The following is a 15276-nucleotide window of genomic DNA, read 5'->3' as shown; positions in this document are numbered from 1 at the left end:
ACTGTATTGCTTATATAACTCACATAAGTGTACACATACACATATTTATGTATATTTTGTTGTAGTTGAGTTGTTTTCAATTATATTTAATTCTTTGTGACCCAATTTGAGGAATATTCTTGGGAAAAAGACAGCTTGCCATCTCTTTCTCTAGCTTATTTTACAGATGAGAAAATTGAAGCAAATAGGATAAAGTGACTTGTCCAGATAACACAGATAGTAAGTATCTGAGGCCAGATTAGAACTCAGGAAGATAAATCATCCTGACCCCAGGCATAGCACTCTATCAACTGTGCTACTTGACTGATCTGTATGTCTTTTTGTCTCTGTTTCATTTCCCTCTTCTATCATTAATGAGGAAAATCTAAGACTCAAACTCTGAATTAAAATGGAGAAACTAAAGGAAAATTATACTTGGGGATCAGCTCATTGGTTTGATGATGACTACAGGCTTCAGAATTCCAAATTATATGAAACCAAGTGTATAAAGTGATGGAAAGAATCATGAAATCATTTATGTGACATATTTTTTTCCTTTGGACATTACAAACTTAGAATTGCCCTCTATTTAAACCTAAAACACATAAGTACGTAATCCTTCTTATCCGTGTACTTTAAAAACCACAGTTTCTGTTACCATCACATAAAGTACACCCTTCATGTTTTAGTCAGTGATATAGTTTAAAAAAAAAAAGAAAGCTGAAATATAGACTAATTCACCTGCAAAACTAAGGCTAATAGAAGCTAGCCATTATTCCAAAGAGGGAATATAAAACCTCAGTCCCTGAAAGAGGAGATTGGTTTATTAAATAAAAATCTCCCTGAGGCCATATTTGTGTCTGTCTTCTATGTTCTCTTAACAGATTTCTACCAGCCTGTTAGGAAAAAAGCTACTTTTCCTATTAGACTATTACTATGAGGCTACTTTTCCTATTAGACTGAGAAGAAAAGGAAAATAGCTCAGATCTTAAATGCCAGATAAAGAAATTGTACTTTATTCAGAAAGCAAGGGGATATATCAGAAGCAAAGCCAGGTTACCAAAGCAGGTCCAGCAGTGTCCTGACACAAACAGGAAGGACTTCTAGGATACCTGGAAGCTTATAAGATATTAACAGAAATCAGGCATTTTAAGAAATTACTACATGAGTTTTAGAGACCTCTTAATAAGCATCACCAAAATAAAGGCACACGTACAAAGACAAAGGGCTCAAATTGCAAAGAAACTATATTTAAAATAATTTACAGGGAACTTCCCGATTTTCAGATATTTTATCATCACTATGCTTTGAGATTTTCATTACTGATTACTTGGGAGAATTACTTGGGAATATTAGCTTGTTCTTTTTGTTCATCCTTTGCTCTCAAAGAGAGCCAAGTGTATCAGAAAGGCAATGTCTTGACTTGCTCATGAAATGGGCAAAACTGCACAAAATCATCAGTCTCATTCTCTTCTCCAGAGTCATCAAGTCCAGTGGCAAGACAAAGGTCAAGATGACTGGTGATGGTTCAGGATACAATGGATGATTTTGACCTTTCTAAATTAAGGACTTTCCCAGATATCTGCTGACACCATGACCATTCAATGATTAAGGGCTTTTAAAAGCCAACTCTTTTCAGAGGCATATAATAAGAAATAAAAAATTAAAAGTCAAGCAAGACAGAAATGGTGGGGAGAAGAAGAGAAAGAGGAGGGAGAGTTCCATTTTGGACATGCTTACTTTAAAATGATTAATGGACATTTCATTTGAGATGTCTGAAAGGTAGCTCAAATGTGAAATTAGATGTCAATAGAAAGGTTAAATTAAGAGAGGAAGAGTTGAGAATCATCAGCAGAGTTTGGTTATCTATGGGAGCTGATGAGATTATCAAGTAAATAGTAGAGAGAAGAGGGCCAAGGACAGAGTCCTGTGGACAACTATAGTTAGAGGATATGATCTGGATGAAAATCCAGCAAAGAAAACTGCAAAAAATGATCTGATAGGAAGGAGGAAAATCAGATTAGAATAGTGTCCTGAAAACCTAGAGATAAGAGTATCGAGGAGGAGAGAGTACTCAATCAATACTGCCAGTGGCTACAATCAAAATCAAAGACAATGGAAAACTGAGAAGTGACCTGAAAAAATCATTGGTAATTTAGGAGTAAACAAATCTCCCTATTTCAATTCCCTTTCACTCCAGTCCATTTTCCACTCAGCTTCCAAAGTGATTTTCCTAAAGTAGGGACCTACCTATGTTTCTCTACTTTATTTTGCTCCCCAAACTCCAATAACCCAGATCCTTATGATCTCTAGGATCAAGTATTCTCTGTTTAGTTTTTAAAGCTTCTCATAACCATGCCTTCTATTACTCCATTCTTTTTACACTTTGTTCCTTTCTGTGTACTCTTCAAAGTTAGCTACATTGGCTTTTCATGCTGTTCTGTACATATAATGCTCCATCTCTTGACCACTCTGTGTCCTGGTATGTGCCTTTTCCTTAGTGCTGGCTCTAGATTTCCCTTTAATTAACTTACATCTTATTTTCCTTAGGAACCTCCCCCCCCACCACACATACCCAATTCCTTCCCCTCTGAGATTAATTCCCATTGAATTAGCTCAGAAGAAAAGGAAGATGTGCAAAGTCAGAGAGGTCACCCCCAATGTTCATAGGGACTATTTGTGCCTGAACTGTGATAAGAGTATTCTAAACTCATATTGGTATGATCAGTCAGAGTTGGACACACTAACTTGACTCTAACACAGTGATCTTATTTTGATGGTCTTCTAGAAGGAAGTACACCAACCAACCAACTTATATTTATTTACCTTATATATTTTAATCTGATGTGCAATTAGTTTTTTGCATGTTGTCTCCACTAATAGAATGTGAGATCCTTAAGGGCAGAATTTATGTTTTTACCTTTCTCTGTATCTTGAGTACTGACCATAGGGTCTGACCCTTAATAAAAACTTAATAAATTCTTACAGACTTGTCAACTTCATGGAGATGATAGGAGAAGAGTGATTGATTTATTAATAATTTAGTGATTCAAAATTCGGACAGTCATCTGTCCTCTACTTTGACCTTCTAGAAGACTTATTGGATATGCCATTCATTTGGCACTTAGCGAAATCTACTTCAAATTATTTGTTAATTTTATTTAGACATTTAAAATTATCTTGTTATATTATGAATTTGACACAAAAGAGTCAAACATTTTCTTGTACAAAGAATAGAAAAGAGCATATGCAGTTGTGAATCTACACCATTTTTCCTCTATATGTACAACAAATTCAATGTTATTTTCAAAGTTGTCTTATTGATCTGTGCTTTTGGTTTATATGAATAGACCAATTGGTCTATTATCTTCTGTGCTTTTGGTTTAGATGAAAGTGAGATTCAAATGCTGTAAACTCTCTACTCCTCCCCCTTTTCATATCTATAATCTTCCTTTATACCTAGATTATATAAGGTAATAAATTTTCCTTCATTCCCTTTATTTCCTTGATGTATTCTTTTCCTTCCTTTTTCTTTATTCTCTTAAGCTCAACAAAACATAACAAGACATTCCTGGACCTTTTACATTATTTACTCCTATTATCTTTGATGACATTAGAGATCTTAGGGGGTACTTTTTTCTTAATTCCCTATTAAAGTGTGAACAATTTATACTTTTATAGTACCTTCTAATTTCACAAACATTTACCTTTTTAATGTGTCTTTTGACTCTTACAATTGCATTTCAAAATTTCAGCTAAGTTCTTTTCATGAGAAATGGTTGGAACATCTCTATTTCATTTCAGTTCCTTTCCCTGCCTATTAGGATTATACACAGTTTTTTTCAGGTAAGGTGTTCTAATTGAGTTTATCTTTTTCCCCTTTGGAATATTATTTTCCAAACTTCTAAATGGTAGCTGCCATAACTTGTGTGACCCTTAGTATGTCCCTTATGCATTCTTGAACTCGCTTTTTTTCTGGATGCTTAAAGTATTTTTTCTTAAATTTCTTTTTTCTTTCCATACAGGAAGTTGATTTCAGTCATGATGAAAATCTAATGACTCAAAAATTCTTTTTTTTTTTCCCCCTTTTTCTGAGGCTGGGGTTAAGTGACTTGCCTAGGGTCACGCAGCTAGGAAGTGTTAAGTGTCTGAGATCCGACTTGAACTCAGGTCCTCCTGAATTCAAGGCTGGTGCTCTATCCACTGCGCCACCTAGCTGCCCCCATGACTGAAAAATTCTAAGAAAATTTGAGGTATCTCTTGTCAAGAATAATTGACTTGCAAAACAGTACAAAGAAAGATAGTCTAGAATAATCTATTTGGTCCATTCTAATTTGCAGGGAATCTTTAGTTAGGTGTTGTTAGGATTACTAAGTGAGAACTGAGGTTGTCTGGATAGTTACAAGGTGAGAACTCAGGTTGACTTGGTAGAAGGAGCAAGCCCATTGGCTGAAGTGGTTCTTCCCAGAAGCCCTTGCATTATCCCACGCCCATTCTCTGGGAGGATAAAGAGGACAGCAATCCAGGAAGAGGGGAAGACTCTGAATTGCATCAGGCTTGACGGGGCTCTCTGCAGGAAGGGAAGTCACTTCTTTGGACAAGAGTTAACAGCAACTGCCTGGAGACAACGGTTCGTTACAGGAAGAAGAATCTGTCTGAGAGATTTGAGTAGACACAGCAGATCTCTTCCCAGAGAGCGATCCAGCAGCTTCTGGAGACAACAGCTCGCTACATTTGGCGTCCACACGTGGGGCAAGGACTTTTGCTTATCCTGACAAGAGGAGCTAGACCAGACCTTCGCAATTTGGCGCCCGAACAGGGACAGACACAGTCCTGATTCCAGTGGAAAAGCTTCTGATCTAGATCTCAGTCTCTCTGACCCAGAACCGTGAGTAACGAGGAAACTTTGTTAAAGATTAAGTGAGCGTGCTAATAGATAAATAAGGAACTTAATTTGTTAAGGGCTAAACCAGGAATCTCTTATAGCTGAAATGGGGCAGATGTTAGCTATATTCAATTCCTGGACCTCAGCCGACTCATCCCCAGCCCCAGAAGCAACCTCAGCTCCACCCCCATTCAGGAGTGGTTCTATAGAGAGTATAATCAAGATAATTGAGGAGCAGAGTTTACTTGTAACCTGGGTACAGATTGCTAAACTCTTGGCTGCATTAAGACGTACATCCCCTTGGTTCTTAGAGGAAGAAAAGATAGATGTAGATAAATGGAAGCTAGTGGGATATGAAATGAAAGAATTTCAAGCAAAAAATGGGCCTCGTTCAATTTCTGCAGAAGTATTTTATATCTACAACATAGTTCAATTAGCCTTAAACTATCAAGCAAGTTGTAGGAGAAGGAAAAGTTCTAAAAATGAACAGAGGAGGAAGTGTGAGGAAAAAAGGAAAGATCAAGATCTTTCCCTAGAGCAAGAGGATTTAAATGAGGAATTATGGTATGATTCTCTTGAAGAAGCTTCAACCCTGCCTAGAGAACAGATTATTGACAGGCCCACATCAACCCCACCTTCAGAGATGGAGGAAGAAAGAGGGGAAGAGGCAGAAACAAAAACAGAATTGCCTGTGAAGAAGCCTAAGCCTATGACAAGATTAGAAAAAGCATTGGTTAAAGCTAAGAGAGAAGGACAGGATATAAGTGATTTTATACATGCATATCCTGTGATTGAAAATACTGACTCTGTAGGTAAAAAAAGGAGAAGATATGCACCTTTAGATTTGAATACAATTAAGGATTTGAAAAAAGGTTGTACCCTTTATGGGGCTACATCAGCTTATGTCAAAATGTTACTAGATGGTTTGTCTTATGAAGTCCTAACCCCGAATGATTGGAAATCCATAGCAAGGACATGTCTGGAACCTGGAGAAAATTTATTATGGCTTGCGGAATTTCATGAATTATGTAAAATTCAAGTCAGATGCAATTTGGAAATAGGAGTTAACACACAATTCACTTTTGAGCACTTAGCTGGTGAAGGTCAGTATGGAGAGAATTCGGAACAGATTAATTATACCATGACAATATATGAACAAATTGCTAAGGCTGCAATAAAAGCTTGGGGTGTCCTTCCTGGACAGAAAGATCGTGGAGAGGCTTTCACTAAAATACAGCAAGGTCCCAATGAACCTTTTGCAGATTTTGTGGGACGTTTGCAAACTGCTGTCAAAAGAACTATTGGAGAAAATTCAGCTACAGAAATAATGACCAGACATCTGGCTAAGGAAAATGCCAATGAGATTTGCAAAAGAATTATATGGGGATTAGACAAAGATGCTCCTTTAGAGGAGATCATAAGACGCTGTGCTACAGTGGGAACAAATGCTTTTTACACCCGGACTATGATGAATGTGGAAAGGCAGGGTCCCTCCTGGCAAGGGACTTCTAGAGAAACTCGGCGATGTTTTCAATGTGGAAAAATTGGGCATCTAAGAGCTCAGTGTAGATATGGAGATACAGTGAGAAGACAGGGTGAGAGAAGACCTAAAACTCCATGTCCAAAATGTCACAAGGGCCTCCACTGGGCCTCCGAATGTAGATTGACCCAGGGAAATGACAGGTGGGACCCAGCTTCAGCCCCCCAAGTGGGGCATGATGGCAGCCGAGGTTACATCCAGAGAATATTAAGACATGATAAGTCAGTCAAAAGGCAATCAGATTGCAAAAATGGATTACACTTGGGGAGAATACAGGCCTTTTAAACCAACAGGGCTGTGCCCAGTGCGAACAACTCCAATGTAATTGTCAGATGATGAGAAGAGATTTAGAAAGTGGTAAATAGAAGGAAATTAGATAGGTTAACTGCCTGGGAGAGAGGGTTTGCTTGTATTTCTTCAGCAGGAGAAGGAATCAGATGAGTGCCAACGAGTCATATTCGCCTTGTCCATCAGAGAGAGACAGAAAAAGAGAAAGATCTCAAAATAAAGGAGAAGATCTAAGAAACATCTGACACTGAAAAAGCATGGATAATAAGAAGAGTGTTAAAGAACTTTAAAAACCAGCAGGAATCATTGGACTTCCTCACACAAGATGAGACTAATGGACAATGGACTTATGGACATTTATAAATTTTCAATTTATGATTATTTGATTATGATTATGTTATATACTTCTAGCATGTGTTATGTTACTATGTTACTATGTGCTTATGTAATTTATGTAATTATCTGTAATACTTCCCATATTGATGGATTTATGTTTCAAGGTCATGACTGTCCTATGTTCTAAATCAAAAGAAAGGGGGAGATGTTAGGATTACTAAGTGAGAACTGAGGTTGTCTGGATAGTTACAAGGTGAGAACTCAGGTTGACTTGGTAGAAGGAGCAAGCCCATTGGCTGAAGTGGTTCTTCCCAGAAGCCCTTGCATTATCCCACGCCCATTCTCTGGGAGGATAAAGAGGACAGCAATCCAGGAAGAGGGGAAGACTCTGAATTGCATCAGGCTTGACGGGGCTCTCTGCAGGAAGGGAAGTCACTTCTTTGGACAAGAGTTAACAGCAACTGCCTGGAGACAACGGTTCGTTACAGGAAGAAGAATCTGTCTGAGAGATTTGAGTAGACACAGCAGATCTCTTCCCAGAGAGCGATCCAGCAGCTTCTGGAGACAACAGCTCGCTACATTTGGCGTCCACACGTGGGGCAAGGACTTTTGCTTATCCTGACAAGAGGAGCTAGACCAGACCTTCGCAAGGTGTGGTTTTGTACCTTCTTTCAAAATATTTCCCCTAGAGATTGCACTTATTTACAATATTTTAAAACTCTTGTTTCATTTTACCCTAAGAATTCTATAGCTTGATCTGATCAAACTGTGTATTTGTTTGAGGCTTTGCTTATAGATGTGTTCAAGCTTTTATTTCCTTCAAAGTCTTTTTTGGAAAGCCCTGAATCAACATTTTTTTTTATCATCCATCTTTGATTTTCACCATTTTCTCAGCCTTACTCCCTAAATTGATGCTTTGCTTTTTTTGTTGTTGAAGGGAATGGCTTAGTCTTGTTTGGTCCCAATTTGTGTTTTTGTGGGTTTTCCTGTTGCTACCTATGAAAATTGAACACTTGTTTCTCAAGCATTTGGGGGACAACATGAGCTAGTAAAATGCAAATTTTTATTATCATTAAGTAGTTATTATGTTTTTATGTGCATTATTTGATTTTATTTTATTCCTTTTCTGTGTCCCTAGAGTTTACCTCAGTGTCTGGAACAAAGTAAAGATTTAATAAATATTTGTTGATTGATTGATTTATCTTCAATCCACAATAACAAGGGACTTAAAATGCTCATTTTACTTCTTTTTCCAATATCAGAATATCTAATATAGAGCTTCACACATAGTAGGCACTCAATAATACTTAGTTGATTGAAGTAGTTCTGACATGAAAATTCATCTTTGGCCATAACGAAAGTAGTAGTGATTTAACTAAACATATGTGTCCTAGAGAAATTTACCTTGGTAAATTGATGTTACCTTGATAACCATAGGGTTATAATAATAATAATATAGCATAATAATAATAATAATAGCATAGCACATTCTTTTAATTTTCTTATGGTATCTCTCTTTGTATCTGGGTCATGTATCAATTTGTGCTTATCTTGGTAAATGGTGTAAGATATTGGTCTGTGACAGGCTTCTGCCTTATTGCTTTCCAGTTTTTCCAATAATTTTTACCAAATAATGAATTCTTATCCTAAAATTTTGTTTTTTATCATCATATATAAGATCATTATATTTATTTGCTGCCGTAAATTGTATGCCTATTCTGCTCCATTGATCTATCTTTCTATTTCTTAGCCAGCACAAGATAGTTTTTATAATTACTACCTTATAACATAGTTTAAAATTTGCTACTGCTAAACTTCCTTCTGCTACATTTTCTTCCCACAACATCTTTATTCCTTATGTAATTGCAGAATACCAAGTCCCTACTGTGCAACCACAAGGATATTTGTGTATATTTAAATGACTTTTAAAGACTATCAATGCATTATGAATTGTCAGATTTGTGCAGAATTGTCAGATTGTCAAATTGGAATGGAAGATACATCCCTTTCTTAATTGAATGTTTTGGAAATGTTTCCTCTAAAAAGCCAGAGACACAGTCACAGAGATTTAATTACATTACAGAAACTAAGTAAAGCTTTGCAATTAGTTATGTCACATAATTGATGTTTGTAAAATCAGGCAATCTGATATTTACAATTGAAGTGGTTTTTTGTTGTGTTGTGCAAAATATTTCCATAAATTTCTTTTTTTATCTCTTGATGTAATATGATATATTGGAACAAAAAAAGCTAGTTATTCCAAAAAAGAATGGTTCTTCCATAAAGATTGCACTTATAAAAAAGATGCAAATTCACCTTAGATAAAATATTCTATTTCATTTTAAATTTCTGTTTCTAATATTAATTTTTAACAAAATGAATTTAGAGCTAAGCTAAATATGTATTATTTGTGCTGAGTGAAACAATTTATTTTTTCTTTGTCCTATTTAAGTTTCATTAGATACACAATACGTGGGACACTTATCTTTCCATTATACTTGATGCCTTTTTCTGAAAATGGAAAGGTATCTTGGAGCCAAATTATAGAGGGTCTTGAATTTCAGAATAAGAAATTGGGACTTCATTTCAAAGGCATTGTGGAATTATTGTAAGTTTCTATATAGGGCCATACCATATTTAGACTATCATATTAGGAAGATTACTTTAGAACTAGAAAGTGTAAAGCATAGTGTGGAACAAGGAAGGACTTTCATTTAATTACATATTTAAATAAGAAAGTCAATTAGATAGTATACACAAAAGTATAATGCTAGGTGTTCAAGTAATATTATCATCTTATTAGCAAGTCAATTCACTTTCTGATCAGAATACAAAGTATACAAAGGTTTGTCAATATAATTGTTCTCTCCCATCTCCCCCAAACTGTATGCATATTATGATATGTATATATTTCTTATTTTTGCATATATGTACACAATACATTACACATGTGTGCATGAATATGCATTATGACTAAATGTAAATAAATTTGGGGCAGGGCATACTAAAACAGATCTTGGCACTTAAAAATAAACAACAAGGGGCCGAATCCTGTTCAGTTTTTTATGCAATATCCTTTTTCTTTTTTAAAAAATTAACCTTATCTTTAAAATAAAATAGAAGAACTTTGAGCTCTATGAAAACTAATTGGAAAGCTCTAAAGCTACCACAGGTTTATCACTGAGAGGAGCAGTCTGACTCACCAAATGCACATGTTCAATTTTACTCACGTGTTGTCTCCAAGTCTCTTCAAAGAGTCCAGAACAAACGAATGGGTGCTGTCTAAAGAGCAAGACCCAAAGGAGTGAAGAGGCTGGATATAGCTAATCTTCATGACCCAGTCATTATGTAGCTTCCTTTTAACACTAGGGGCAAAAAAATGAATTTTTGTTGATGGACAATATAACAGAGCTACTGGTTGATGCTTCAGCTTGTATTTTAGCTCAGAACCAAATCACAAACAGAAATGGGGCAAATTTCAGTCTAATCCAGCAAGTGTGTACTAAGTGCCAGCTACATGTAAGTTACTATTGGTAGCTTATACTATTGGTATATGGGTTCTGGAGATATAGACAAAAGAAAATACAGCCCCTACCCTCAGGATGTTTATACTCTGTTACAACATGTAAACAGATAATTAAATATATAACAATTTGGAGGATCCGTGGGAACCTTCTAGATTCACAGAAACTAATTTCATCTAACCTGAAGCAAATTTATTAAAACTATCACTTTATAGAAAGGAAGGGAATAAGCATTTATATAATGCCTATTATGTGCCAGACATTATGCTTAGTGCTTTAAAAATATCTTGTTTGATTCTCACAAAAACAACGTTTTTGTGGCCGTTGAGGCCATTATCCTCATTTTACAATTGAGGAAATTGAGGCAAACAGACATTAAATGACTTATCAAGGGTCTCTTGGTTAGCAATTTTCTTGAGGCAAAATTTGAACTCAGATTTTCCTATCTCCAGGTCTAGGCCTCTACCCACTGTGTACCAGCTGCTTAAAAAATGCCTAAAACCGACTTTCCTGTTAGATCACTTATTTCATCCATGCTTTAAATTTAAGGATAAGTAAATAGGGTCATAGGCACATGTAAGAGTTCCCCCAGTGAGACAAAAGTGAACCTCTCCTTATGGCCTTATTATGAGAAATAAGAATTAAAGCCAGAGAGATTATCTGCCACCTAGCTTCTTATATTGTGGTTTGTAACCCTATATAAGATCTCATAACTAAATGAAATGAAATCATGAAATCATCAATAAAGGTTTATTTTTATACCTATTTTATATACCTGTGTATCTGGAGTCCCAGAAAGTTTTTCAAGTGAAAAGGAATCATGTGAGTAAAGATAGTTTAAGAAGACTTGGTTTACAGGAATCTTTTGGCCATGGAGTTATGGGGTATCAGAACTGAGAGCAGGAACAAGGAGGGAGGACTGTTGGGAAGCAAGATTACTGAGTTCTTGGCTTGGCTTTTTAGTTGTTGATGAGCTGGAAAGAAATCTGGATCATAGAGGGCAGGCCAGCTAGGTGGTTCAGTAGATAGAGCACCAGCCCTGAAGTCAGGAGAACCTGAGTTCAAATTTGACCTTAGACACAACATTTCCTAGCTGTGTGACCCTGGGCAAGACACTTAACCCCAATTGCCTCAGGGGAAAAAAATCTGGATCATAGTGCTAGAGTTAGATAATTGGGGCTTATCTATACCTCTTGTTAAATAAAGATGGCTTGGAATTTCACTGGAGATAGGGGGAGAACTCTAAAGAGGTTGAGATCAGAACATTAACCTCAGCATCAGAATCAAGAAAAAACAACAGATAAGTTCCAGTTTAATAGTGAACTTTTTTCTTGGTCACATTTTCCAATAACTTTCTAAAAGTTAAGCTCTACAATAATTGTATTTGGATTCAGAATATCCATCTCCCACCTATGTCATTTACTGGTTGCAAAATACTATTTATCACTATTTAAATGAAAAGTGTGTGTGTGTGTGTGTGTGTGTGTGTGTGTGTGTGTGTGTCTATGGGTACACCCATAGATACACATTTATGTGTATGTATATTTTACATATACACATATATATTGTATGTATGTATATGCATTTATTTACATATAGGTTTATCTCATACAAAGCAGCTCCAATTTAAGATTTTTCTTTATATAAAAATGAGACAGTGTAGTAGAGCAGAAATACCATAGAGGAAAGATATGGGTTCTAGTCTCAATTCTACCATTTGCTTCAATCTCTAGAACTTTATAGTTTTCCCATTTGTAAAATGAGGAGGCTGGCACTTAGATGAGATATAAGGTTTCTTTAAGCTCCACAGTCATGATTTTTATTATACTTATCTATGTTTCATATAGTCCTATATCTATCCACCCTACAACAAGGCAAAGCTAGAACTATGGATTATTTATCTCTGTGTCCCCATTCCTAAGAGGAAACATGCCATAATCTATAGATAACTGGCTGTTTAAGTCCAATTTCTGACTTTTATTAATTGAGTGAATATGTTTTCATTTTCCCTTAAGTAACTGCTAAATTACTTGCAATTAATCTGAATTGATAGGAGTCTCTGCTTTAGGACTTAGGTGAAATCACAATTTTATATACACACAGATATAGTTCCTCCTAGTCTTGTACTGAGTAGTGATTAGTAGTTGTTCAATTGACTTCAGTCATGTCTGACTCTGTAACCCTATTTGGGGTTTTCTTGGTGTAAATACTGGAATGATTTGCCATTTCTCTCTCCAGCTCATTTTTATAAATGAGCAAACTCATCTATAAAAGTTATAGGGTTAGAAGTGACTTGTCCAGAGTCACACAAATAATAAGTGTCTGAGGCTGTTCTCAGAAAAATGAATCTTCTTTACTCCAGACTTAGCACTGTATCCACAGTGCCATGCAGCAAGCAGCCTTCAGAAGAGTGGACATTTAATTAATTTAATTTGTAAGTATTATAGTTGATTGAATGAATTATTATCAAATACCCATTTTAAAATAAGTAATTACTTATTTGTCCAGATTACTTAAGATTAATAACAATCTTAAGTAATCTGGACAAATAAGTAATTACTTATTTAAAAATGGGTAATCTAATCTTATTGATCAGCTTTTGACTTGTACCGTGACTGGTGGAAAACTTGTCCATCAACAATCGATACTCTACCCTGTAACAAAGACAATTTTGGGGGGACTGGGAGAAACTTGACTGATCTTTATTTATCAAGATCTTTGAAATAGATAGTATAACTCAAGTTCCCTATCCCTGGCTGAGTAGGCAACTACATGCTGGTTTTCTTTTACTTGTAGTTAATTGGCTAACTAAGAACTAAGCCTGTGACATGTTCGGGCTAGCTTTCTAGAGGTCCTAGGGATTCAGTCCTTGGTCTTAGTGAAGAAGTGATGAAGGCAGGAGGGCCACTATGAGGCTGGTCAAAGATGGAATGTCTCATTTCCAGTCCTTCTCAGTCCTTCTATACCTTAGTACAATTACATCATTTCAGCATACTGAATATGTGTGAACTAGAGAACCATTACATTATCATACTAAGGACTAAGTATATATATGTGAACTAGAGAACCATTGTCTCATCAATTCCACTGAGTTAACACCTTGTTTCAAGTATACTTCTCTGGAGAAGCCCACTTCACTGTTAACAATAAAACCTACCGTGACTGAGAACAATTTCCTCCCTGAAGTTCTTTTCCTAAGATCCCAACTGATCTTCATCACCATTATTCTACACCTAATTTGCAACATTATCATGGGAAAATTACTATATATCTCTGATGAGATCCCATCTGTAAAATTAAATAGACTCTTGGGTTCCTTCTTACTTGAAGAAAACTATAAATCCCAAGTATCCTGTAGTGCAAACTTACCAAAATTTACCAAATTTACCAATAAGAAAACAATGTAGCCTATATTTTCAGTTCAGTAGACTGTCAAGTAGATCCCAAATAAATATTGACTAGAAAGTTCATGATTAGAGATTATCTCAAAATCTTTTTTTTTTGAGCATGAAACAATATTATCACTGATATTACATACAACTTAGTGGATGGTATTTTCCATCTTGATTGTCTTTCTTTTTGTAACCCATACTACTAGGATTCTAATATCTTAAGTTATCAACTTACCACTGTATTTCCAAGCATCTTGAACATTGTAAGCCCATAGCAATAAATTTATTGAGCAAAATGTCATATAAGAGAGAATTTTCTAATAGCTCTCAGAATTATACTCTACTTCTGAATTCTTTCCTTCCCACAAGTCTGTACAGGCCCTGCCTTGCTAGATTTAGTGATCATCCCTGCTGTAGGGGCACCTTTCCTCAGTAAAAGCATAAAAATTGTTCATTCTTCTCACTAATTTCCTCCATATAGAGGCTTGTGATGCCTATATATAAGAATGAGCACACAAATGTTAGTGTTAGTATTACTATTTTTTGAGTTTACAATTTTTTCAAGTTGCTCTGAGGCACCCTGCAAACAAACAAAAAAAAAGTGAATGTGAAAAAGGGCCTCTGGGTTTTTCTGATAAGTGGTAAATATCTTAGTGAAGGGAAGATGAATGCCTTACTTCACTATCTTGATGGAGAAGGGTCTGCTACAAGCTGAATCCTAGCCAGAAAGTTGAAAAGTGATGTGCCTGACATTTTATAGAAAAATAGGTCACATAGTGGTGAAAGAGGAGGAGAGGGCTGAAGTCCCCATCAATTTAGCCTGCTAAATACTTTGTTGAGATAAGTAATACTGCTCACTTGTGACTGTCATCTCCCATAGTAGGTTCAGAAATGTAGCCAAGTATTGTGAGAATTTATCACTCTTAAGAATTCAACAATAGAATTAGACTAGAAATGACAAGTAACATTAATGGTCGCTTATGCTACATTTTATTCAAGGACCCTTTCTGAAGAATGACATAGGACACTGATCTGAGAACTAACTTGGAAACTGGGAATACCAGAATTCAAATCTTGCCTCTGATACATACTATGTGTCCCCCAAGGCAAAATGCTTAAACTTTCAGTGAACTCCAAACTAAATTGCAGAGAAGATGAGGACTTGTATTGGTAGAAATTATGGTGTCTATGAATTCTCTATACAAATGAAATCACAGGTCTAATGCCCTGTAATTGAATTTCCACATTGTTCATATACTATAGCTATCAGTGGAGTGTGTGTGTATGTGTGATATTGCACAAAATTTATTTTAGTCAATAAATGATATCTTA

The 15276-nt window shown here is 35.8% G+C and overlaps 1 protein-coding gene across 4 annotated transcripts in view; it reads right to left on the bottom strand.

The window, feature by feature from the left end:
* WDR64 (WD repeat domain 64) overlaps positions 1 to 15276 on the bottom strand; it is a 175774-nt gene that overhangs the window by 111770 nt on the left and 48728 nt on the right. For all 4 annotated transcript variants that reach the window (XM_074262511.1, XM_074262513.1, XM_074262512.1 and 1 more), the window contains one exon: positions 10259 to 10393. In XM_074262511.1, the coding sequence (XP_074118612.1) occupies positions 10259 to 10393 (135 nt within the window). The remainder of the gene's footprint in view (positions 1 to 10258; positions 10394 to 15276) is intronic.

This window comes from Sminthopsis crassicaudata, chromosome 4 (genome assembly GCF_048593235.1).
Source record: "Sminthopsis crassicaudata isolate SCR6 chromosome 4, ASM4859323v1, whole genome shotgun sequence".
In the NCBI taxonomy this organism is placed as follows: domain Eukaryota; kingdom Metazoa; phylum Chordata; class Mammalia; order Dasyuromorphia; family Dasyuridae; genus Sminthopsis; species Sminthopsis crassicaudata.
Note: the sequence above shows the minus strand (reverse complement) of the source record. Positions and strands in the feature narration are given on the sequence as shown.